We start from the raw sequence: 25,130 nt of genomic DNA on the forward strand, positions 1-25,130 counted from the left end.
TTGGCTACTTTGAAGTCATCCTGGGACATGTGAGACCTTGTCACACACCATCACTAGATTCGTGGCCCTTGTGAAACGGAACTATTCCATTCCGTTCTACTAAATTTGAATTATTTATTTTGAAAACTAATTAATTGTCCTTAAATGCACATTTCCTGGTTATCAGGACAAACTTTTTTTAATCATGAGTCCATGGTAAAGAGACATGTATGGCCTAATGGGTACTCTGAAAGTGTAGATTATGTTGTGACCCAGTCCAACTCAAGACCTTGGATAAGTCATAAATTCTCTGTCTTCCTGGCCTTAATGTATTTTAACCTGTAAGGTAGAGGCTCTGGGAAGATTCTGTTTTTAAAGCTCTGCAAATCGAGTGCCTGATTCTGATCCACATGGGGTATCCAGGTGTCACAGCGAGGAAAGCAAAACCGAGCCTGTGCTCAGAGTGAGGATCTAGTCCAGAGTGAAGGGCTGCCATCGACCTGCTGAAACAGGTTTCTTGAATTGGGCTAGAAAAGCGGCTCAGGGTTTTGAGCACGTACTGCTCTTCCAGAGGACTACAGTGCAGTCCACAGCACATTTTGTGGCTCAAAACCACCTGTAACTCCAGATTCAGGGGATCTGATGCCTCTGACCTCCTTAGGCACCTGCACGTGCTTGTGCTCACACAAATTTAAAATAATTTTCTAAAGTTTTTTAAAATGCAGTTTCTGTTTTCTAACTTGAGACTAATAGAACTAAAAGAACAAATGCTAAGTAATTTAAAGTGTATTGGACACCCCACCCACTCCTAAGCCTGCTTCCCAAGGGCTCTATTTTCTGTGTCATCATAGAAATAAAATGCTGGGATAGTTCTCAAAACAAACTGAAGTTGAGCGCCACCTAGAGCCAAGTGTGTGACCTGCAAGCATATCACCTAGCAGCCTGGTGAAGCTTTTTAATCTCTTGCTGTTGCATTTGCTCCATAGGTTTTATAAGTAGTACTTTGCTTCATATTCTGTCACCCTGTATTTCATCATAACAGTGGCCTCAGGCTTGAACCTATTATTAAGAGCAAACCTTAGCTGTCTGTGTTATAAGTGTATAAAAGCAATGAGTTGGCCATATTTTTGTTTGTTTTCTTTTTGAAGAGTAAATTTTGGGCTTTTTTCTCATTAATGAAAAAATATGAGGGTTTTTGTTTGTTTTCGTTGGTGGTGGTTTTGGGGGGTCTTTTGAGGGGGGGTTAATGCAACTTTGGCTGTCCTGGAACTCACTCTATAGAGCAGGATGACCTCAAACTCAGAGATCCACCTGCCTCTGCCTCCAAAGTACTGGGATTAAAGGCATGCACCACCACCACCTAGCTAATGCAAACTTATTTTATCTTTGTAAAATTACAGAAAGAGAATATAACTGTGTAACCCTCCTCAGTTTTTCCCAAAAGAAGAGCACATTTTGGTTAACATTTTTTAACTTTCTCTAAAAAACATGAATGTATAATTGATACATATATGTAAGTTTGTTTTTATGACTTTAAAAAAGTTTCTCAGCTCTGTTTCACAACACATATTCTCAGAGTGTCTCCTGTGTCATAATTTTTTTTTTTTGATGGAGCCAACTAGATGGCTCAGTAGTAAAGGCACCTGCTGACAAACCTGACAACCTGAGTTCCACTTCCAGGACCCACACAGTGGAAGGAGAGAGCGGGCGTCCTCCACACACATAAGAAAACAAAACAAAAAGCAACAAATAAGTGTGTCGTTAAAAAGCATTTGGAAATGTACGTTTTATGCTTTCCTTGTTGGACATCCTCGTTTTACACAGAGCTTGGTGACAGGGTTTGTTCAGTGCACAGAGCATCTCACTGCCAGTCCTGCCTGGTGCTGTTATGTTGCTTTTCCGTCACTGACAAATTCTCAACAGAAGCATGGCTTCTGGTCAGAAGAAGAGTTCATCATAGCAGAAAGGACATGATGTTTATGGAAGTGGGAGCAGGTTGTATCTTTACAGATCAGGAAACAGAGGGGGTGGGGGTACATGCCACCCAAAACCCAAGCCAGGTATCGCCTTCAAGGCCTAAATGACCCACTTACGGTGTCTAGACAGATCTTAAGGGTTCCCCCACCTCCCTGACCAGCAGCACTGGGAGCCTTTGGAGGTTGTTTCAAATTTAACTCCCATAGCTGCATTCTTCAAATTGTGTGTCATGCTTCCAAGTTACTGTGCTCCTTTCCTGACTGCTGTTAGTATACCCTTCATTTTTCACTGTTAAATGTCCTTGCAGCTATAGGCTGCCAGAGAGCAGACTCTTTCTGTATTGAATACTTTTCACCAGTCACCATTTCTTATCATCCTTGTACTGCTTGTGCTTTCTATGAATCCTTGTCAGTCAATTACCCCTTCATTCTGCCCACATAGGAGCAAAAGTACCTGTGTATTCGTGCAGGTCCTCAGTTACAGCATCCTTCTGTCATCCACTCTGGCACTCTCTCTCTGCATCATCTGTTCCAGCCCTCTATCTATCTGTGTGTCATCTACTCCAGACATCTCTCTCTCTTCTCCTGTATGTTACTTTCCACTATTTTGTTTCTATAATTATATGTGTTTAATTTTTTTAGGTTTTTTTTTATTATGTGTACAGTGTTCTGTCTGTCAGCATGCCTGCAGGCCAGAAGAGGACACCAGATCTCATTATAGATGGTTGTGAGCCACCCTGTGGTTGCTGGGAATTGAACCTCTGGAAGAACAGCCAGTGCTCATAACCTCTGAGCCAGCCCCTTGTATGATTTGAATTTTGTGATTTGAATTTTGTGGTTTTATGATTGAATCTAGGACCTCGCATGTGCTCAAACAATCCTAACCATCGCTTTTCATCCAATTTAGTTTTTCTATTTCTTCTCATTTTATTGCTGTCTTTTTTGAGGCGAGGGTTGTGAACGTGCCCCTTGAAGGTAGGTTTCCAGTGGAGGAAGACAGTGGTGGCCGTGCCCTTATGAAGGCTACATTCCTCTGGTATCTTGACCACAGGTGGATATCAGTACTGACGAATAGCAAAGAAGAGGCCCTAACCATGGCCTTCCGTGGTGAGCAGAGCACAGGAGAGAACAGTCTGGAGGATCTGACCAAAGCCATCATTGAAGATGTACAGCGGCTCCCTGGGAACGACATTTGCTGTGATTGCGGCTCATCAGGTATTTGCCCTGTGCACAGACTCCCTGGTTCAGCATCCTTTCTCTTTCTGTGTACTCTTCATTGAGGCAGTTGCTCAAATTCCTTAGCAGTTTGTAGGCCAACTTAGCCATACACACAGCTCAGGTTCCTTACGGGGATAATTCACAACCTATTCATCAAGATGGTTACATCTCCGTACATGTGCCTCATGGTCACGAAATAAATGAGGACAGAACATGGTGTTATAAGTCCCCAGTCTGCCACTCCAGCCAGAACAGTGTTTAATGCAAGATCATTCTTGGTCTTACTACCTGCAGGCTGGGATCAGGAAAGCCCTCCCTCGATACTCACTTGATAAAACTCTGCTTGAAATCGCCTGGCATGTGATACAGACTTCCCCATCCCCTGAGAAGCCTTTCCTGATCTCTGTACCAAGGAGGCATCCCCACTCCTCGGGCTCCTGTTTTTAGAAAACAGGGCATTGGCAAGGGAGTGCAGTACACTAAGGATTTGCTGGGTATTCCGTGTTTTCTACCACGCTCTCCTCACAGAGCATGTGTCAGTGAGGTACTAGTAGCTTCCTCTCAGAGATGAGACTCCATGTAGGCATGAAAGTGATTTGCTTAAGGTCAATATGCAAACCTGGTGCTGCTGAGGACTAGGCTGGAAAGATGGATCAGAGCTACTCGTATCCTAACTGTTGACTATGGCTGTAGAATTCACTACTTAACAGGCTTGCAGCTCCATCACCTGGTGTGAGTGACTGGGGCAAGAAGGGAACCCTGGCACAAGGCCTGGGAATGTTCCATAGGATCTCTAGGGAGAGGACTGAAACAAATTTTTACAAGGATAAATGCTCCATTTTGGTTTTTAATACCACATGGTAGGGATACCGATTCCCACATTTAACCTTTCCCTTGTGCTAATTCTTCCCAAGGTTGATGCTGTGAGTTCCTCCGCAACCAGCACTCTGAATGACATGTCTTGTTTCATAAAATGTTTTCCACAGAACCCACATGGCTTTCAACCAACTTGGGTATTTTGACCTGTATAGAATGTTCCGGAATCCATAGGGAAATGGGGGTTCACATTTCTCGTATCCAGTCTTTGGAACTAGACAAATTAGGAACTTCTGAACTCTTGGTAAGTTCTGCCCTGTACTTTAGAAGAAAAGTTCATTGTCTAAAACATAATAACATACTTCTCTTAAGAGTGTTTTTTCTAATGGCTACAAATAATTATCAAATGCAATGGATTTGCCTAAACACTTAGGATTTAATTTTATGTGATATATAATGTTTACTGTTTATTTCTGTTTCCTTTTTAAGAAAAAAAGTGGTCCATGCTGGACTTGTCCCCTCAGGAAGGGCTTCTCTCAAGTTGCTTTCTTCCGTTAGGGATTAGTTTTCATACAGTTCACTACAATGGCAATTAAAGCATGTGTGCAGTATACTTCGTGGCTTATATTAAAACTAACAACAAAAGCTTTTCCCAGTTTAATCTTTGCTACTGCGTATTTGTAAAGTTACATATGACCTGTTACCCAGTGTCACAAAACCCAATTACTCCTTAGCCTAACTTACATAGCTACTGATGGAATAAATTGCTTTATAAACTTGAAAAATATGAAGGCTATGAATACTTATATGTGTTTTTCGTTTCAGTTTCTCATCAAATTTGAAATCTTTGTATAGTTCCTCTGGTCCTTGTGATACACTGAAAATTGTAGGCCCAGGTGGCTCCCCCATTAAAGCCTGTGGCCAGGGTCCTTGCTATGAATAATTTAACCCTAGTGTGAAAGACTAAGAATGAAGTTTGTTTAAGTGAAACTGAACTGAGATGAAAGGTCTCTCTTGAGGATCAGGAGAGCAGTAGACCCTGCTCAGCACAAGTCTTATCTGCATAGGAGCACCAAAAAGGCAAGGCAGTAGCCACTCCACTGCAGCTACTTGTGTTTGATGAACCTATTCATTTAGGAAGTAGGAAATCGTACTTTCAGTTTCACTTTACAGAAAACAGTCTTGGTCATAATGAGCCCTGGAACACATTCTCCCTCAGTATAGAAATGGTGCCATGACAGCCCTTTGCTTACAGACGTGAGAGCTAATCTTCCACCAGAGATGAGAAAGTCCAAGTGTTAATACTCACTGAACAAGAAACCCAAGGCTTTTCTACCCAAAGACCATCTGTATGGATGTCTCTTGAGTTTTGCATGAATCTCGGAATTGTGCATATGACAAAAGGCCCTCCTAAAGGACACAAACATTTTGATGGAACAATCCTGAGTCCGGAAGCAAAGTGTCTTCCACAGCACCCTAATCTCTACCCAGGAAGGGAATAATCTACTTTCTTTTTTTCCATATTGTGTGAAAAGCTATTGTTCATACGTTTAGGCTCCCATGCGGAGGTCCGTCTGATCTCAGAAACTTTATGTGGGGGATTAAGTCTTGTTCACCACATAATATCTGTAGACATTGTTTGTCTTGACCCCACCAGATTCTGGACACCTGAGAATAAGTGCCTGGCATGTGACAGGTGCTCAGGAAATTTCTACTAATCAGAAAAGGGGATAGTTTGTATACTCAGAGTCGGATGAAGAAAAACACGTAGACAAAAATCTTGAAAGCAAACAGTAGGAGTCTATTAACCAGTGGTAGAGAGTTCACTATGTTCTGTATGTTTGTATTACAGCTGGCCAAGAATGTAGGAAATAATAGTTTTAACGATATTATGGAAGCAAATTTACCCAGCCCTTCACCAAAGCCCACCCCTTCAAGTGATATGTAAGTATTTTGAATATATGAATTCTTCACCATTCTATCCTCTTCCCCTCCCTCACCAGAAAAAAAGAGAAAAAGAAAGAACTAGTTAATGGTTACAGTATCTTCCCCATTATCAAGAAAAAGCTATGAAGGTATTTTGAAGCATGTCTCTGGAATAGGCAAGCTTCTTCTTAGCAATACCCTCCCTGGGAGCTGCTACTGAATACCAGCTCCGTAGAGCAGATCCTCGGGGACAGTCATGTCTAGTCACAGTGTGCTATGGTAAAAGACATGTCAAGGCAGTGGCCAGAGAGCACTGTCGTACTGTCCAAGATGCAGACGCTGAACAACCCACTCAGCAAGTCTGGGGAGGCTGACATTCGTCTGATGTGTTTCAATGGGAGTACAAAATGACAGCGTACAAGAAAACAAGCCGGCTTTCCTTGCCAGGATTAAAATCTCAGTTCCCAGAGCTCAGCTCTTACACTTCTTGAAACTAGTGTCTATTGTGTGATAGAAAAAATATCAGAAGAAAGGGAATCTATGACTACCAGGCGATGAAACACTCTACAGATGTGAAAAAACTTAAGTCCCATGGCCTGGTTTAAGTGATTTCCAAGAATGTTGGTAAATTTTGAACAGAAAAGCACAGTCCAGAATAGACTATCTTTTGGGAAAGGAGAAAGTGGGAAATGGGGAAGAAGACACTTGCCCTCTGGACATATACCCACTGTCAAAATTGGAAAACCGATTTGTGGCTAAATTTGGTGATTAAATCCTTCTCATTACTCCACTGTCTGCTCAGAAACCAAATACATTTGCATACAAAGTTCTGTGTGATCGTGGTGTACGCCTTATTAAAAAGACTTTAAGGGGGAAAGGCTGCAGGTGTTTCTGTCCATAGTCAGCTGGCAACGGTGCTGTGGCCCAGGGTGGTAAGGCAGGAAGTGGGGGTGGGGGGACGACTGCTTACCTCACAGCAGCCAGAAAGCAGAGCCAGCAGGAAGTGGCCCAGAAGCCATACCCTTCACAGATGACATAATACAGCCACCACTACCTCCAGCTAGCCCTTCTAATAGTTCATCCACCCATCAGGTCAGTGCCCTCATGGCCTGTTACTGTCACTAACCAGAGACCAAGCTTTCAACACATGAACCTGAAGGGGACCTTTTCAGATCCAAACCATAACAACACATTTGTTGGAATTTATGTTTGCATAATGAACTGGAAAGACACTGGGAGCTGATAAAAGTGTGTAGTCTGGCATAGGAGCAGGTTGTGAGATTCCTTGATAAACACTTTCACTTTACTTTTGAGCCACATAAATAAATTTATTTTCAAAACAGGACTTATCATTTAATAGGTAGAGAAGAACTAGGAACTAGGAATTATGAGCTCAGTGACAAAGCCTTTGCCTAGAAGGCACCAGATTCCATTCCTGGTACTTGGAAAAAAGTTAGAAAGAGAGTTCCCAAGATTGAATCCAGAGCTTTGTACATGCTGAAGATTCTACCTCAGCCTCTGAATGCTGTGGGTATCTAGGAAGACAGATTAATCTTGCTCACTGGTTGGAGAGGCTCTATGAAGGAAGAAAGGACACCAGTCTAAATATTTGACCAAAGCTTCCATGGATACCAAATTCACACAAGTATTAAAATTTTTACAGGGCACATTCAGTCTGAAATCATGAAGTTAAGTCTCCCAGAAGGCCTCTTGGCAGCAGTGGTCTTTTGTTGAATTCTGCACATGCTTACAGTGTGCTAATTCTGTGCTGAGGAGACAGGAAAGCAAACTGCATATAGCCTCACCCTCAATACCAGAAGGCAGATGTTGCCCAGTGGGTGGTTACCGAATCACAGTTGTGTGAAGTGTGGCACAGACGTTCAGTTCTGAGTACCCATACCAAGGTCCTAATAGCTGCGTGTAACTCCATTTCCAGGAGATCCAGTACCCTCTTCTGTCCTCAGAAACCTGTATGCAAGCCCATGATGCATATAAACTCAGGCATACATGTAAATTCAAAATCAGCATGTAGATCTTTAATGTGCCAGTGAGTAGGTGTTTGATTTCAAATGATAAAAACCTGAAGCTCATAAAGTGTAAGTACTTTCCCTGATGTGACACAGCTGGTACACTGTAGAAGGTAGCATTTGAACCCAAACTTCATCTCTCTTTTTTACTAATTAGCTTGTATAATTGGGACACTCAAGGGATTGACAGGCAGCTTCTGGGGTTTCCGGCAATGTCAGCTGACCCTAGTTCTCTCTACCTGGCTCTCATCTATTTTCCTGAGAGTGGACTTCCATTTCAGTCTTCCTCTGTAGGCCATTGAGGCTCTGAGGGACCGCTGGGCTGTTGGAGCCCTGTTGTCAGCCTTGGGGTTGGAAGGTAGCCCAGTCTCCCAGGATTGCTTTAGTCTCCTTGGACACACAAAGGATAGATATCACATGGCCACTCGGACTTCAGGCCTGGTGTCCCCAGCTCCATCTCCTAAAGGAAACCTCTGCAGAGAAGTCAACTCATCTTTGTCCTTGTACCACTCCCATATTTGCTTGTAGGGTGGTTTAATGGCAACCTTTCTGAGCTTCAGTTTTCCCACCTAAAAAAATAGGGGTTAGAGCAGAAAAATAAAATCTTTTTCATGAAGCTCTGTGAACTTTTGTCTCAACTTTTAAAATCTTTTCACATATATTGTTAATGTGAAATATTCATAGCATGTTTTCTCTGTGGAAATCAGCCATGATGTTTGTGCCCATTAGTTTTGTCACTATTCATTACCTACACATAAGCAAGGTCTGTTTCCTTGCTCTGTCTTTGTTGGACTTGGTCTAAAGCCTGGTTTGTTGTTTGAGAGGAAGCACATCTAATTAAGGGAAGCGGGAGGAGAGATGTTTTTCAGCTCTTCAGAAATGCTCTGACCATTTTGTTTTTCTTAGGACTGTACGAAAAGAATATATCACTGCAAAGTATGTTGACCACCGGTTCTCCAGGAAGACCTGTGCCTCTTCCTCAGCAAAGCTGAATGAATTGCTTGAGGCCATCAAGTCCAGAGACTTACTTGCACTAATCCAAGTCTATGCAGAGGGGGTGGAGCTAATGGAGCCACTGCTGGAACCTGGGCAGGTAAGGCCTCAGAGAAGCCCAAGTTTTAAAAAGTAGAAAATGAGCATGCCGTGGTGGCGTGCTTCTCCCATTCAGCACTTGGAATGAAGTAGCAGGGAGAGTGAAACAAGTTTGAGGCCCACCCTGGGCTGCACAGCTGAGATCCTTCCTCAAAACAGCAAAAGAAGAAAGAAGACATGAGTTTAAATGAGGGATCATACTTTTCTGGCAATCTTTAATGAGATGTGTGTGCATTAGCTGACTGTGTCTAAGAGAATTGGAGAAAAGAAATGCTTTTGATAATTGCTTGAGTTTCCTTGGCAGTGAAGCTGCTGGAGGCCTGATAACTACATTTCTCTCCGCCCTCCCTTCTCAGGAGCTCGGGGAGACAGCCCTTCACCTTGCCGTCAGGACCGCAGACCAGACATCTCTCCATCTGGTTGATTTTCTTGTACAAAACTGGTATGGCTTTGTTTTCTTGTCTGAATGAACTGAGAATGCTTTACTAGCACAAACCAGTCCTGTGTGGGGCCTATACCAGAGCTCACAAGAGTTCTCTGTGGTTAGCTGGTTAAAACACCTTCTACAGGACACGAGAGCTCAATTTCAGCCCTTTATCTGTGCCGTTGCAGTCAGAGCAACCATAGACCACAATTTACAAATGAGTTAATGGAGCTGTGTATTAGTAAATCTTTATTTATGTAAAGAGGATATAAGCCACATATGGCATACTGCCAACCCGTGGCTTAATCAATACAAAGTACTTAGCAGCTTAGGTCAGTCATACTTAGGGGTTTTCATTGTCTTTGGTTTGATGCAAAGCTGCCGTGACCAGTTCAAGTGAAGTACACCGGAGGTTTGTCCCTGCCCAACCCTTACTAGTCTGTTCTGTAAGCAGCAGAACTTACCCAGAAAACAGCAGTCAGATAGGAAAGTTGGACTCTTGTAGGAAGAATAGTACACGGACACGGCCTAACTGGGTAAAGGCCTAGCTTTCCTTTTAAGAGCTAACACAGCATAGTGGCTAAGAATATTGTCTCCAGAGAGTGCCTGCCCCAACCCCTGTTCTGTAAAGCTGGGTAAGGGAGCAACGCAGCCTCTCCTTGCCTTGTACCGTTCATCTGTAAGGTAGAAGCTACTCTCTGATAGTCCCTTGTAAGGTGGGTGTGAAGACTAAATGAGGCACTACGTATAAAAGCTAAGTGAAGGCTGGGCATAGAGGCAGAGATAGGCAGATCTCTGCATTTAAGGCCAGCCACTTTATATAGTGAGTTCCAGACAGCCAGGACTACACAGTGAAATCCTGTCTCAAAAAAGAAAGAAAAAGAAAGAAAGGAAGAAAGGAAGGAAGGAAGAAAGAAAGAAAGAAAGAAAGAAAACAAGAGAAAATTTAAAAAAAAAAGTAAAACTAAGCAACAGTCAACAGTGTCTGTCCCACAGTAGTCAGTGCTTTTACTTATAGTCAGTGCTATTACTGTCACTTTGTATCTTACAGATTAGATGTGATGTTAGAAACATCACAGATGTTCTGTTCGTGTGGTCTTTAAGTTTAGTATTAGCACATGGTTATAAGATTAAGCTCATTGACACATAACTGTAGTCCCAGCTCCTTGGGAGACAAAAACAAGAGAACCACAAGTTTAAGGCCAGCCTGGAGTACACAGGGCCATATTTGGCCCTACTTGAAAGGGGGAAAAATAAAAAAATCAAGAAGTAAATGATTAGTACTGGAAAGATGATGACACAGCAGCTAAAGCCTGGTAACATGATAATCAGTCTCTTAAAGAAGGCTCTCACTGCGCCATCCACAGAGTGGGCAGGGAGTGGCAGAGTCCAGAATGTCCGACAGCTTCCTGTTACCCTCACACACCAAGGCAGAGGCAGGCCTTCAGAGTAAGGAGATCACCATGCTGTCACGTGTTTGGTGGCATGTGCCAGCACAGAGTTTTACATAAATAAATTTATTTAGCCAGGTGGTGGTGGCACTCACCTTTAATCCCAGCACTCGGGAGGCAGAGGCAGGCTGATCTCTGAGTTTGAAGTTGGCCTGGTCTGCAAGAGCTAGTTCCAGGACAGCCAGGACTGTATAATGCCCTGTCTGGAAAAACAAAACAATAACAACAGCCAAAATAACCTCTCACATGTCCTAGTGTGCTCTCTGTTGCTGTGATAAACACCATTACTAAAAGTAATTTGGGAGGAACGTGCTATTTAGCCTACACTTCCTGATCACAGCTCATCACCAGGGAACCCAGGACAGGAAGTCAAGCAGGAGCAGAGGCCGAAACCACAGAGAAATGCTGCTTAATGGCTTGCTCAGCCTTCTTATAAAACTCAGCACCACCTGCCCACGGGTGGCACTGCCCAAAGTGGACTTGGCCTTCCCACGCCAATCATTAATCAAGAAACTGTCCCATAAACATTCCCTCATAGAAGGACAGAACCAATTCCCACAAACTTTCTTCTGACCTTCCTACATACACTAACATGAAAATATCTAAATGCTAGTATAGCCGAGGCTATGGCTCAGTTGACAGTGCTTGCCTGGTATGCACAAGGCCTTGAGTACCGGAGGTGGGTGGAAGGGGAGAGATGTGAAGAAGCCAAGTATGATAGTGCACACTTACCATCTCAACATACGGGTACAGCAGGGGCATCGGAAGTTTAAAACCACCCTGAGCCACATAGGCGTTCAAAGGTAGTCTCAGCGTTGTGAGACCCTATCTTAGAGGGGGGAAAAAAAGAGACAGAGAGGTGTTAGAGTATATCTGTGTCTATATGCAGTTCCCCTTTCTGAGGTTTCTGTTACCCATAATCACATATGGGCTATAGAAGTAAATGGAAAATCTCAGAAAAACAATTCATGCATCTTTTTTTTTAATTATTTATTTATTTATTATTATGTATACAATATTCTGTCTGTCTGCCTGCAGGCCAGAAGAGGGCACCAGACCCCATTACAGATTGTTGTGAGCCACCATGTGGTTGCTGGGAATTGAACTCAGGACCTTTGGAAGAGCAGACAATGCTCTTAACCACTGAGCCATCTCTCCAGCCCCAATTCATGCATCTTAAATAGCTTTCACTGTAGTGTTTTATTACTCCATCTTATTATTACGATTAATCTTTTATGAGACCTGCTTTATAGTGTGTCCATAGGTATATGTATGATCTGCTAGGTTTAGGGGAAAAACAGGAAACAGAGATTAGAACTATTTGTGCTTTTAAACGTGCATACACCTCACAGATGAGAGAGGACCGATGCTCACACTCTTCAGTTGTTGTAGCTCTCTTTCTAATAATATTGCACTCTTTCAGTGGGAACCTGGATAAGCAGACGTCTGTCGGGAATACAGTTCTGCACTACTGCAGCATGTATGGCAAGCCGGAGTGTCTGAAGCTGCTGCTTAGGAGCAAGCCTACCGTGGACATTGGTGAGTGCGGCCGTTCTCGGACGTTCCCCAGGACTGAGACTGCACATACATCACACTTAATGTTCCTTGCTTCTTAGCTGGTATCCTAGATAATTAACTGACTTTATTCTTTCACTGTAGTTAACCAAAATGGAGAAACTGCCTTGGATATAGCCAAGAGACTCAAGGCTACCCAGTGTGAAGATCTGGTAAGCAAAACTAAGATGGGAGCTTTGTTAGACATCAGTAGCCTTTGAAATGTTATTCTGAAAGACTGAAATTGGGAAAAGATGAAGCAAATTGTTTTATTTCTGAATGTTAGGTAAAAAAAATACAGGAACCTACTGAGGTGCGTTTGAAATGGTGGAGAAGCCATAGATTTGTCTTCTAACTGCAGTTAGTTGTCGCACTGGAGGTGAACAGCCTTGGTGGGGTTGAGGATTAGGACCATGCTTTATATTTGCCAGGATGTCTGCTGCTTTGCAGATAAGGGTAAAGAACTTATTTAGGGAGTCACTTTCAAAAACTAGACAAGTAGACTATTGAGTGTAATGGTTCTCCGCATGTTGAGCGCCATCCTCCCTCCTGCTTCCCAGCCTTCTGTACACACTCAGCTTTTTCACCCCACTAGTTCTTGGCTAATACTCTGTACCTCCACATAAGCGTGGTTCTCTTAACCATAGTGTATAGCAGCTGCTCTCTGTTGCTGGCAGCATAAATCACAGACTAGACAAGCTGTAAAGAAAACAGTTTTATTTGGACCCTTGGTTCAGAGCAGAGGGGCTGCATCTGTGGTGGCCTTTTTCCTCTCCCAGTTAATCACACATGAGAGACATGGGAGTGCCTGTGATGCCTGATCTTTGTCCCTCTTCTAAAGTCACCAATATTAGTGGCTCTTTCCTGATAACCTTATCTAATCCCCATCACCTCCCAACTGCCCTGCCTCTCAGAACCATACCCAAGTTTCCACCCTTTTAAGACTTTAGGTGAAAATTAAGTTTATCTTAATGGACTGGGAATAGTGGTGTGTGCCTATCATCCAAGCACTTAGGAGGCTTAAGTAGGAAGATCACAAGTTTAAGACAAACCTGAGCTTTATAGCATGGCATTGTAATAAGAAAAATAACTGCATTTCAGATGCTACAGCCCTAGCACACGAGAAAGAAAGGGTAGGAAAAGACATTAAATTCCACTGAATTTAAATTTCTTCAGCGTGTCAGATTCCGGGCCTGGCAGTTGTACTTTTTGTTGCTTTTGATACTTTTGTTTCTTTCTTGTTCTGTTTGGTTGAGTCATTGTGGGAGACTGCAGTGGAAAGGAGAAAAGGAAATGGCGATGAGGAGGATAGCTTCAAACTTCTAATCTTCTTCCTCAGCCTCCCTAGTGCCAGGCCTTGCTCCGCACTCGCTGGCTGTATTTTGTATTCGTATTATCCCATAAGATTATTTATTTTTAATTTATGTGTGTGAGTGTTTTTCCTACATGTATGTCTAAGTACCACTTGTGTGCCTGGTGCCTGTAGTGACCACAAGAGGGCATTGGATCATCTAGAACTAGAATTACAGGTCATTGTGGTGCTGAGAACCAAACCTAGGTTATCTGCAGGCACAGCAAGAGCCATTTCTCCAGTACCTGTATTTTGTACAGGTCCTTTGAGACCGTTTTCTCTACCCACACTTCATGAACTAGAGGAGAACCACAGATTGGCTCAAACTTCCAACTCTTTCTCATAAACCTGATGCCTCTTGATTTTATTTCCCAATCCAGAATCTGAAGTTCTGAGGATCTTTGCAGTAAGGAAACGTTTGCTTTTGGAGAAAAATCATGCAGTCAGACTCAGAAAGATTCCAGCAGTGGATAGGTCTTCACAGTCCCAGAGCCAGTCATGCAGCCTCCCAACTTGTCTGGTTAGAGTGGGGCCCACTGGGCCATGTCATTGATCCTTTGGGAACAAGTGAGGGGGTGCTTGTGTATCGGAGTATTTGAGCATTTACATTAACTGGTGTGCATTTGCTGTTCCTTCCAGCTTTCCCAGGCTAAATCCGGAAAGTTCAACCCACATGTCCACGTGGAGTATGAGTGGAATCTTCGGCAAGACGAAATGGATGAAAGTGATGATGATCTGGATGACAAAGTGAGTGCTAGGGTGCGTGCCTGGGAGAGCTGCGCCCTTCCAGGGTTTCTGAGCCGCTGCCTATGAAATACATTGACTTGGGCCCTGCTGGGTGCCACTTCACAGCTAGACACAGAACCTATGGAAAGATGAGAAATAGTCATTTGAAGGAAGTGGCACATAGAACTGAGGGACCGGCCAGCGAGCAGGCTGCAAGTCCAGCAGTAGTGATGTGACAGAGTTAAGGCTGAAGGGGTTCTGAAAGCCAAATTCCTTGGTCTTTAGGGACCTGTGGTCACTTTTTCTTTAGCTCTTCGACTGACTAGATGAGGCTCACTGACATTTTGGAGGATAGTCCAAATCCTACTGATTTAAGTTGTAATCACTTTTAAAAGCTACATCTGCCAGGCATTGGTGGCGCACACCTTTAATTCCAGCACTTGGGAGGTAGAGGCAGGTGGGTCTCTTTGAGTTCGAGGCCAGCCTGATCTACAGAGTGAGTTCCAGGACAGCCAAGGCTACATAAAGAAACTTTGTGGGGAGGGGATCTACATCTAAATTGATGTTTAACTAGACCATTGTAGCCTAGTTAAGTTATAGAATTAGCCTTATAAACAGCTAACTAATACTCCTGGTCACTTATGAAGAACTTACATGTGGTCTAAGTTGAACTAAATATTTTTCTTGCAACTCTGTCTTTTCTGAAACTCACAGGAATGTGGTTATTGTTCCCAGAGAAAACTTAGACACAAAGAGGACTTAACATCTTCTCTGAAGCTTTCTAGTGACAGAGACCATCACTAGGATTAAAGCCCTGGTCCCAGTGACTCTCATTGGTGGTGTTGAAGTACCTCCAAAAGTTGGCCATGTTTATCATGTGTGTGCCAGGCATTTCCTGTGTGCCAAGCAGGAAGTAAGGAGTGTTCAGATGCAGAGGTCCCAAAGCTCCCATTTCAAAAGGAGAGACATGATAATTCAGATGATAATGTACCTGTCACAGTGAGAGGTTGGGGGCTTCCTGAGCTCTAGATCTGCAGCCTTGGTGAGCCCTGACCCTCTCATCAAGAAAGTAACACTAGACACAGGTTTCTGAGAGAAGTGGACATTGGCCAGAGAAAAGTAGGGAAGATAAATCAACTCTTGCTGTGAGTGAGAAACATCCCCAGGGGGAAGGGGAGGAGGTGCCCTGCAAGGTCAGGAGTGTTTTTTTTAGGCCCAGCCTTAAGCAGTCAGAAACCAGCAAAGGCTTATTAACTGAACTCTGTTTTCCCCCAGCCTTTGCTCCAGTATATACAGTGAGATGGGGGAAGAGATCACATGCTGGGAATGAATTAAGAGGGTCTGTCTTAGGTCTCCAGGGAGATTCAGGTGATGTGTAATTGCTACAGTTATATTTGAATGGTGCTAGTGAAACACTACGTGGGCGACTGGAAATGGTTTGCAGCCCAGTAATGTAGGGTGGGATTTAGAGATCCGAGCCATTGGCATGTGGGTAGCACCTCAAAGCCAAGTGTGGAAGACAGGTGAAGGTAAAAGGTTTGTACAGGGCAAAGAACCTTGTGTAACAGATCATAGGTTACTGGGAATGTTCAAATGAGGCAGGCACATCCTTTGCAGGGAGGTGTTTGTTGAAGGCTAAACATAACCGTGACCTGACCTGTAACTCTGATATGCCCTATTGATCCCTGACCGACACTAATTGGTAGGACTGTTAGTGATGAAGATGTAGGAGGTATAAAGTCTTCCCTTCATTGTGTCTCTGCTGTGAAGCTGTGTTGATGCCTGGCATACCCACAGAGCCACAGGAACCAGGTGACCCTTAACCCACTCTGCAAGGGTCTTCTTCTGGACACCTCAGGGACAGTCCTTGAGTCTCATCTCATCTGTTGTTTCCTGTACCAGCCAAGCCCCATCAAAAAGGAGCGCTCACCCAGACCCCAGAGCTTCTGCCACTCCTCCAGCATCTCACCACAGGACAAGCTGGCACTGCCAGGGTTCAGCACTCCACGGGACAAGCAGCGGCTCTCCTATGGAGCCTTCACCAACCAGATCTTCGTCTCTACAGACTCACCCACATCACCCACCACTGAGGCTCCCCCTTTGCCACCTAGGAATGCCGGGAAAGGTATGGGCTTAAGGAATGCTTATGGATTTGACCTCATGGCTGCTAGTCTGCTTTAAGTGGCAGAATATGGAACATACTGTCAGGGATAGCTTGAAATTGAGACTTGTTTCTCAGGCACCATTGGTGGCAAAGGTAGTATCATGGGTATTCTTGGTTTGTTATCTTGCAGTAAGTGCCTGTGAATTATGTGTGCCTATCCTACAAAAAAGGAAACTAAGATTAAAAAAGATAAAGAAGCTTTTCAGTGTCACACAGCCAATACTGGAGCCCAGTCTGAGTACCACATGGCCTGTGCTCTTTGTAGTAGGACTATACTCTTGAGTCTTTGAAAGGCTACTTTTCTCTCTACTGAGATGCCTCTGTTAAACATGTGACTTGCTGAACTAAAGAGGTAGCTCAGTTGGTAGAAAGCTTGTCTTTTGTATACAAAGCCCTGGGTCTGATCCCCAGCACTGCGTAAAATTGCATGTAGCAATTGCATAATTGATATTCTTCCATATAACCTGAACTTCATGCATTGTTTTGTTTTTTGAGACAGGGTTTTTTATGTAGCCCTGGCTGTCCTGGAACTAGCTCTGTAGACCAGGCTGGCCTCTAACTCAGAGATACACCTGCCTTGGCCTCACAAGTGCTGAGATTAAAGGTGTGCACCAGCACCGCCCAGCTACCTTCATGCTTCTTAATCAAATTACTTATATTCTTTTTACAACTTCAATATTCATTTCCCTTTTCTTTTATTGCTTTCCACTCTAAAATAGGAAATACCTACCATACTGTTAAGTCTCCTTTATAATTCTTCTTTCACTTGCTGCCCCTACTACTTACAGGATTCCTAGTCAAATGAATTACTATTATTGATTTTTAAAAAAGCTGCACTACCATAGCAATATCCATAGCTATAATAGCCCTATTTAATTGGCTGGTACACTAAACAATGAAATGACCAGAAATTCATGAGCATTATTGGCTGACTTTATAGCAAGTTTGAGAACAACCTGGATTTCTTGAGACCCTGGATAAAAGTGGAGTGGGGTTGTCATAGTGGTAGGTAGTATTTATGAGACACTTGCCTCATGAGAAGTCATACACCAAGCTCTTATTCATCCGAAGGATTCCGAATGAGGTAGGTACTACGGTTATTGGTATCTAGCAAATTAGGGATTAGAGCTCACAAATGCTGAGTGACTAACTGCCTAAGGTTCTCATCTTCCCGGAATCCTTAGCCAGATCCTGTATGAACAGAACCCACAGTCTTATACCCTGGGTGATGTTGTTTTCCCAGAGACTTGGGGAGGATTGCCTAGGCTGTTGTTACTCTGTATGTTACAGATACCTTCACCACCAGCCTTGCGTCTCAGGCCAGTGGAGACGCTTCCTGCTCTGTTACCACAAAACACTTGCCCTTTGTCTTCTTCCAGTCAGTGCAGAGGGTTAGTAAAGTGCAGAAATGCTAACAGCATCAAGGGTTATTACTCCCAGGGCTACAGCTATGAGGTGCTCAAAGCTATAGCTGCCAGAGTCCAAATGAGGGATTCTCCCAAGTCAACACAGGTTTGCCGCGCCTCCTAGTATACAATGACAGGCCTATTTGAATCACACTGGTGCTATTTTCTGGCAAATGTGAGCTTTATTCAAAACTGTTTTTTCACAGCTTATTCTCCATTGAAATCGTGTTATAAATGGGAGCTGTGTTCTTAGAGAGACCCCAAATGGCCTTGTAGATCTTAAATAATAGGGAACGTTACAATAAGACTTTGGCATGAGCAGTTCTCATCAAAGACAACAAGTGGCCTTAACAGTAAAGCGCGTGGAAGCCAAGAGTTTCTACCATTCTGCAGTCTGCTAGAGCACGCTTTTAAAGACCACTAACAAATACAGCTACAAATCCATACTGTGTGAGCCCTGGGCTGTTCTCCCTCTGCAAATCACACTTCTAACAACAAGACAGAGAGGAGCCGCCAAGCCTGATTATATGATGGAAAAATGGACTCCGAATGATTTCATGGGCCTGTCTTGACAGGCAGAGCCTGCACCTGTTCAGAGAGTCTTCCCTGACACCAGAACCCAAAACCAACACACCCCACCCCCACCTCCCGCAACCTCCTTCTGTAATTTTATCTCACTGGGACGTAGAAAACCATAAAGTGCTCTATCTGGCTTAGTGCCAGGCATCACTGGCCTGCACTGAATAAATTCTAACTAGCTCTTTACCAAAGACCCAGAAAACAAAGACTACGTTTATTTAATGGGTCAGCTGCTGAAACGGGCTTAGAGATTTGGCGATAGCAGCCACAGTTAACTGAGGAGATAGCCCCCCTACCCCTTCCCTTTACAAATAAAGCCCATGCTTGAAAATGGAACTTGCTCTGCTGACTGTTGGCACTCCCCCTGGGACATCAGATTCCCAGCATTGGACTGTCCAATGCTGATGCAGACAGAGTCTCTAATGACAGCTACCAGGCACTGACCCATGGCTGCCCTTAGCCAGCTGGTCTCTCAGGCTCTCACATGTGGAGAACTTGTAGTGTTTAAGCTGGAATTCTTAGAGACCACTGTTAAAAAGCCAGCTGACACCCTGTGCAGACGTACTTGTGTGTTGTAGTCCCTGTGTTTTTCCCAATCCATCCAGCTAACTGGCAGAACCATCTGCGTGAGAACAAAGCTGTCTTCAATCAGTCGTCCTTGGGATTAGAATTGCTTTCTCTTCACAGCAAGGAAAGCCCTGGTCCTTGACTATAAGTAGAAGCTGTCCCCACAGACCCAAATTTAGGAACCTCTGGATAATGGCTTCCTATGTCAGAAGTGATACCTCTGACAAAGTCCCCACAAATAAGAGGAGTTATAAAAGGCAGCAAGAGAGAGAACTCTTCTGAACCCGGCTATGGAATATTTTCAAAACCCTCCAGCTGCTTCATTAGAATTCAGGAAGTTTGATCTAAATTGCTATCAGCCAACGCCTCCTGTACTTGAGTAGCACCCTAGTGAGTCTCAGAACTCAGCAGCTAAGTGTGCAGATATTCCTCATGATCAGCAGCCCCTACCCAACACTTTAAATGCTAGCATAGAACTTAGTGTTTATATTAAAGCTAAGAGAATCCTGAAGGACAAGCACTGCCTGTATCCTGTTACACAAACAAGAAACTGAGCCCTGGAAAAAAAATTCTCTGCAGATCATACAGAGCTGAAGTAGGAGAGAAGTTAAATCAGTCTGCAGCTTGTCAGCTCCGATGTCTTCTTTCCTCGTCAAGTGAAACCCACTCTTTCCCTTACACGGAGTAGTCCTCAGTACCCATTGACACAATGTATGGAGACATGATTTTGGAACATGTGAAATACGCACTGCTCCAAGACACCCCTGTTAGGTCTGCTGGGCTGTGGCTGCAGCTGCTTCTGGAGTGGCAGAACATGGGGAACAGCAAAGCTGCACAGCCCATCCCACAGAAATGAGGACGTGCAGGTACATATTGCTCGCTTATGCTTGGTTGACTTAACTGTTTAACAGTAATTCTAAGGTTCAGAACCATGGCTGTCTGCCATGTTCACCTTCACGCCTTTTGTGTGTCACTGGCATAAATTTAAATACAACGTGGAATCATTGCCTCTCACAAGAGTGGTAGAGATAATTGAGAACTGTAGGAAACTCTTGGTACAATACCAGGCACCATTTGATCCATCGGGCTGGTCCTCTGCCTAGCTTTGGTACCTCTCTCTGCCACTGCCTCTTTTAAGAAAAGAGTTTTCAGCTGGGCATAATGATGTGCACCTTTAATCCCCACACTCAGGAGGCAGAGGCCGAGGCAGGTGGATTTCTGTGAGTTTGGAACTAGCCTGGTCTACAAAGGGATTTCCAAGACAGCCAGAACTACACAGAGAAACCCTGTCTGGGGGGAAAAACAAAGAAAGAAAAGGAGGGGAAGGAAGTCTTCAGGGAACTGTGATGATAAAGTAAGGAATGATTAATCTCAGTGAGCAGTAGTTGCTTTGAAGAACTAAATTTTTAAACTTTTAGAAACAGGAACAACTACTGCTGGAATCCAGAATTCTTACTGCCCTAAACAGCACGTGGATACTTGAGAATACGAACCCTGACCCTCATACATGCTATGATGGAGACCTCCTACCGCACATAGGCTCTAACCTCAGTCTGCTACAGGAGCAACTTGTGCAAAAGCAGCGCCATACCTAGTACTGCAAGCCGCAGTAGATGCTGTTGATGATAGATAGCCTGGTGCCACTCTTGCCATCGGTTTAGGTAGCAATACTAACCACCTTCATTAATCAAGGAATATGGTTTGAGAGTTAAAAAAACCTTCAGATGGCTCCATCTGTGTCAGGCCAGACCTCAGCTACTTGGGCAGACTCAGATCCTAGAAAGCCTTTCTAACTTCCTTCCCTCTCCAGGAAGCTCCCTTTCCTCTGCTCACCAAGCCCCCAGGATTCCTTCTCCTTAAAGGCCAGTCTAGCCCCGTGTCTCTAATCCTGTATTTAGTTGACTCTGCTGAGTTTCAGGATCTTTATCCAGAAGGAAGGATTTGGCATTTGCCTTGCTGAGTCACTGCTTTGAGCATACACAGTAAAGTGGCGAGCAAATGAGTCTGGACAATTCCGCCAGAGTGTGCTCATTCCACAACTATTTCAGGAACAGAAATACAGACAGAGCGAAGAATGTCTTTGTGAGCTCACAGAATAGTAAGAAAGCAAGCACGAAATGCATCATCGGGTCAGTAGGGGGCGATACAAGAGGAGAGCTAAGCTTGCTGCTTTGAAGGACAAGATTTGCATTTCATCCTGTCCCAGTTAAAACTCCTCTAGGACAGGGCCTATGTATAGGTTTTCTTAGCACATTGTAAGAGAATGGTGTTCATCTGTGTCAGGGGCTATTAAATTTATAAGAAAGAATCAGTGAAAGTATACCCCAAAAATATATAGCTAATGTAAGGAGTAGGCACACACAAAACTAGACCACATGTCCTAGGGAGGTGACAGTTCACTTGCTGAAGAGCCCTGTATAAAATGTCTGTAGCAGTTCTACTAAATACAGCTGTGCAAGCATTTTATGCACAGTATCTCCTTCTCAGAGGTCGGTGGTAGAAGTCAGAGACAAGTGCAGAGGTACAAACCACTCGGCTTACTGCCATGGCTTACCATCGGGAAAGGCACCGCTGGCTGAGTCAGACAAACCTGGGAAGTATTTTCAGCACTAGTACTCATAGCCTGATGCTTTGTCATTTCTGGGACTTGTATCTCCTGGGACAACCCTGTGAGTAGCTTCATATAACAACTCATGGACTTTGCCTTTCAGTTACATTGGATTTGTATTTAGCTTGGGCTTTATGGTTTTTGTTGTTTTGGTGACCTTTATAAATTTCTCACATTCCCTTTTATTATTATTTTAATAATTGTTAAAGTCTTATTATTTAAAAAAAACTTGCAAATGAATAGAAACTTTACACACCAAAACTAACCAGACCTTACAGTTAAAATAGACGTACAGGGCTGGGCAGTGGTGGTGCACACCTTTAATCCCAGCACTCGGGAGGCAGAGGCAGGCAGATCTCTGTGAGTTTGCGGCCAGCCTGGTCTACAAAAGCAAGTTCCAGGACAGACTCCAAAGCTAAGAAGAAACTCTGTCTCAAACCCCACACACACACCAAAAAGAAAAACGGTGTTCAGAAGGGAAGCTGTGATGTACCAGATTTTTTGCTTAAACACATCACATGAAACACCTCGGGCTAACCAAGAGCTTTGTCTTCAACAGGGACCACTGACTCAGGCTCTTTGGTCAAGTCAACCTGACTTCTGGTTATGGAAAAGGAAGAAGAGGAAAGCCTGATTTCTCTTGCATGGGGAGGGTGGTGGTGTTGTATACATAATGGTTACAGAAGCAATACTTTTGTCAGAAAGAGACTGGGGGCACATGAAAAGCTAAGGCTGTTCTCACTCTGACAGCTCCTTCCTTCCAAAGTCCTTCTCTATGTAATTATACAGTGTCTGCCTTTATACACTGCTTGTTACAGTGATTAACATACACTTCCCAGTCCTTTAACTACCATACTATTAAAAAATTGGATTCGTTATATAGGAGGATCAGCCATATTAATTTAAGGGATGTTTATAGAGCATGTTATTATAACAAATAATAATTAATTGTAGTCTTGAAAATCGTCAAGAGTGGTAGATTGAGTGTTCTCACTACAGTAAGTATACGAGGTGATGAATGTTAATTCGCTAGTTGAACCATTCTACAATGTGTGTGTGTTTCAAATCAATGTAGTGTACCCAATGTACATAAGACAACTTATTGAATAAAAAATGTAAAAGGAAAACCATTAGAAAAATAGAACTTTTATCAATATTACCAGAGTTACTTAAATATAACTTTAGTCATTAAGTCTTCTGTAGGGCATGTTAGAATGTGTAAATTACAGCTCTACAGATGAGCTTTTCGAAAACCTGTGTAGATAATTTTCTGTGAAATTTGCAAGTTTCACTTTTAGTTGGTCTTGAAGTAGAAGACCTGAGTTTTCTACTTTATTGAAACCCAAATGCGCAACATACAGGAAAATCATCCTGCTGGCTTGCACCAGGAATTTTTTGCATGGATGTGCATTGAGTGCCCAGGCTATGGCAGGCACCAGCACTGGGAGACAGATAGGCAGTTCTTCTCCTCTGTGAAAGTGTGCAGGTAGGGAAGGAAAAAGAGCAGTTGCTATGGTGCAAAGCAGGGGACATTCTAGTTCCTAGAAGCCTTGTTGAAGTCCAGACATGAGTAGCATTCACTCCAGAGAAAAAGGAGGTAGTAAAAAAAAATTCTGGATAAGGTTACATCTGAATCCCCTTTTTAAAGAAGGGCAATAAAGTACATTGTATGAAATTCTCAAAGAATTAATAAAAATATCGTGGGGTTTTTTTTTCCATTTTAAGATGAGGGTAAGAGATAGAAAAGATCCCCACTGTGTGTCTAAGGATCCTATACAGAAAGTCTTAGTGTAGTCAGAGAAGCAAGCAGTTTTCAAGGCTGAACGCCTGGGCCAGAATCAGATCATAGTTCACTGAGTTGAAACTTCGTGTCTTCTTTGGCCAACTCCCTGGATCTTTGGATCTGGATTCTGCTTGGTTGGTAGTGACTGGGTGAGTACTGTATGCACTTATCCCTGAAGTCACAGACACATAGCATCTTGCTTCAGTATCATGTGACCTTTCATAAGATGCACTTCACCAGATTGTCTCTAGATGGCAGTAAAGATAAAAGTACAAGAGAAACTCACCATTGTCAATTATCTTGACATTTTGAATTTACTTCCATTTCCTCATACTGAACATTGTCATTTTTCTCGTGAGCCACACAGAAAGTGCTGCCCTGGACCGGAGGATCCAATAGCACTGACTGCTAGGACAAGTGCCTCTCTCATTCCTGGACCTGCTTTGTTCCTGTCCAGTGGGATCTGCCATGCCAACCCTCTTTTCTTGGATGCATGATAGCCAGCATCAGATCTATCTCACAGAGTTATATTAACAGTCAAAAGAATAATATTCAGACTCCACTGTTGAAGATGACAAAGCATTGCACAGGTGTCAGGCTGTAGTAACAGTCTCCTTATTGTGAAAATGGTTTCTAAAACTTGAGTAACTAATAATGTGACTAGGCATTGGTTTAAAGTAACCATAAAATACTGTTGTGTGTCACATCAGAATCTGTTCTGTTACTGTGGTCATTTAATCCTAATGCAGACTGCTGCTTTACTCAGATGAGCATTGTTTACTGCCACAATTAGGCTATCTTTGAAAACTTGTGACCTAATCCCCACTAGTACTAACTATTAATTAATAATTAAAACTACCTTAAGTTTATGCAGGAAGAAGGCCAGCAGTAATTAAGCTTTTCTTTTCATACAGAATGTAAAAACTTCTTTGGAACATTTCTGGATTACCAAGTGTCTCCTGCCCGAGTCAAGCATTTGGCGTGACAGTATTCTTAGCTTTCTTCCCCCCCTAAATGTTTATTTGTGGACATGGTTAAAGCAGGCCCATAGCTGTATTTTCTAGAGAAATACCCATGCCAGTGCCCAGCACAGTGCCTGGCATACACACTCACTTCAAGAATGTGTATTGATAGCCCCCTGACTGCTGCAGAACCAACTTCATTAGCTGCCGTTCAGACTTTCAGTATGACATATGGTTTGGGATTTCCAGAAAAATACAATATTAGAACAAAAAGTTTTCCAAATTCTTTTTTCTAGGTCAGTTTAGATCCTTCATTATTTAGGGGAAATTTTTTAAGGAAAACTTGTTTGCTGACTAAGCGGAAAGCTGTAGTCTACTAACTAAAAACTCTGCTAACTGAACACTCTAATCCCTCAGCCTGTGGGCCACTGACTCGTGAGTTCCCAGCACTCTCTGTCCCTCTCTTGGTCTTGGTGGCAGTGGAGTATGTCTTCCTCTTAAGTAGATTCTGTGATTTCCAG

The 25,130-nt window shown here is 43.3% G+C and overlaps 1 protein-coding gene across 7 annotated transcripts in view; it reads left to right on the plus strand.

Annotated features, from left to right (window-relative positions):
- Positions 1 to 25,130, plus strand: part of Asap1 (ArfGAP with SH3 domain, ankyrin repeat and PH domain 1) — a 286,745-nt gene that overhangs the window by 237,467 nt on the left and 24,148 nt on the right. For all 7 annotated transcript variants that reach the window (XM_041671783.1, XM_041671786.1, XM_041671784.1 and 4 more), the window contains 9 exons: positions 3,007 to 3,170; positions 4,160 to 4,293; positions 5,842 to 5,933; positions 8,849 to 9,035; positions 9,391 to 9,476; positions 12,333 to 12,448; positions 12,569 to 12,636; positions 14,454 to 14,561; positions 16,443 to 16,665. In XM_041671783.1, coding sequence (XP_041527717.1) covers positions 3,007 to 3,170; positions 4,160 to 4,293; positions 5,842 to 5,933; positions 8,849 to 9,035; positions 9,391 to 9,476; positions 12,333 to 12,448; positions 12,569 to 12,636; positions 14,454 to 14,561; positions 16,443 to 16,665 — 1,178 coding nt within the window. The remainder of the gene's footprint in view (positions 1 to 3,006; positions 3,171 to 4,159; positions 4,294 to 5,841; positions 5,934 to 8,848; positions 9,036 to 9,390; positions 9,477 to 12,332; positions 12,449 to 12,568; positions 12,637 to 14,453; positions 14,562 to 16,442; positions 16,666 to 25,130) is intronic.

The sequence above is a fragment of the Microtus oregoni genome, unplaced genomic scaffold (genome assembly GCF_018167655.1).
Source record: "Microtus oregoni isolate MIOR12 unplaced genomic scaffold, Mior012 000022F_ref0000154, whole genome shotgun sequence".
In the NCBI taxonomy this organism is placed as follows: domain Eukaryota; kingdom Metazoa; phylum Chordata; class Mammalia; order Rodentia; family Cricetidae; genus Microtus; species Microtus oregoni.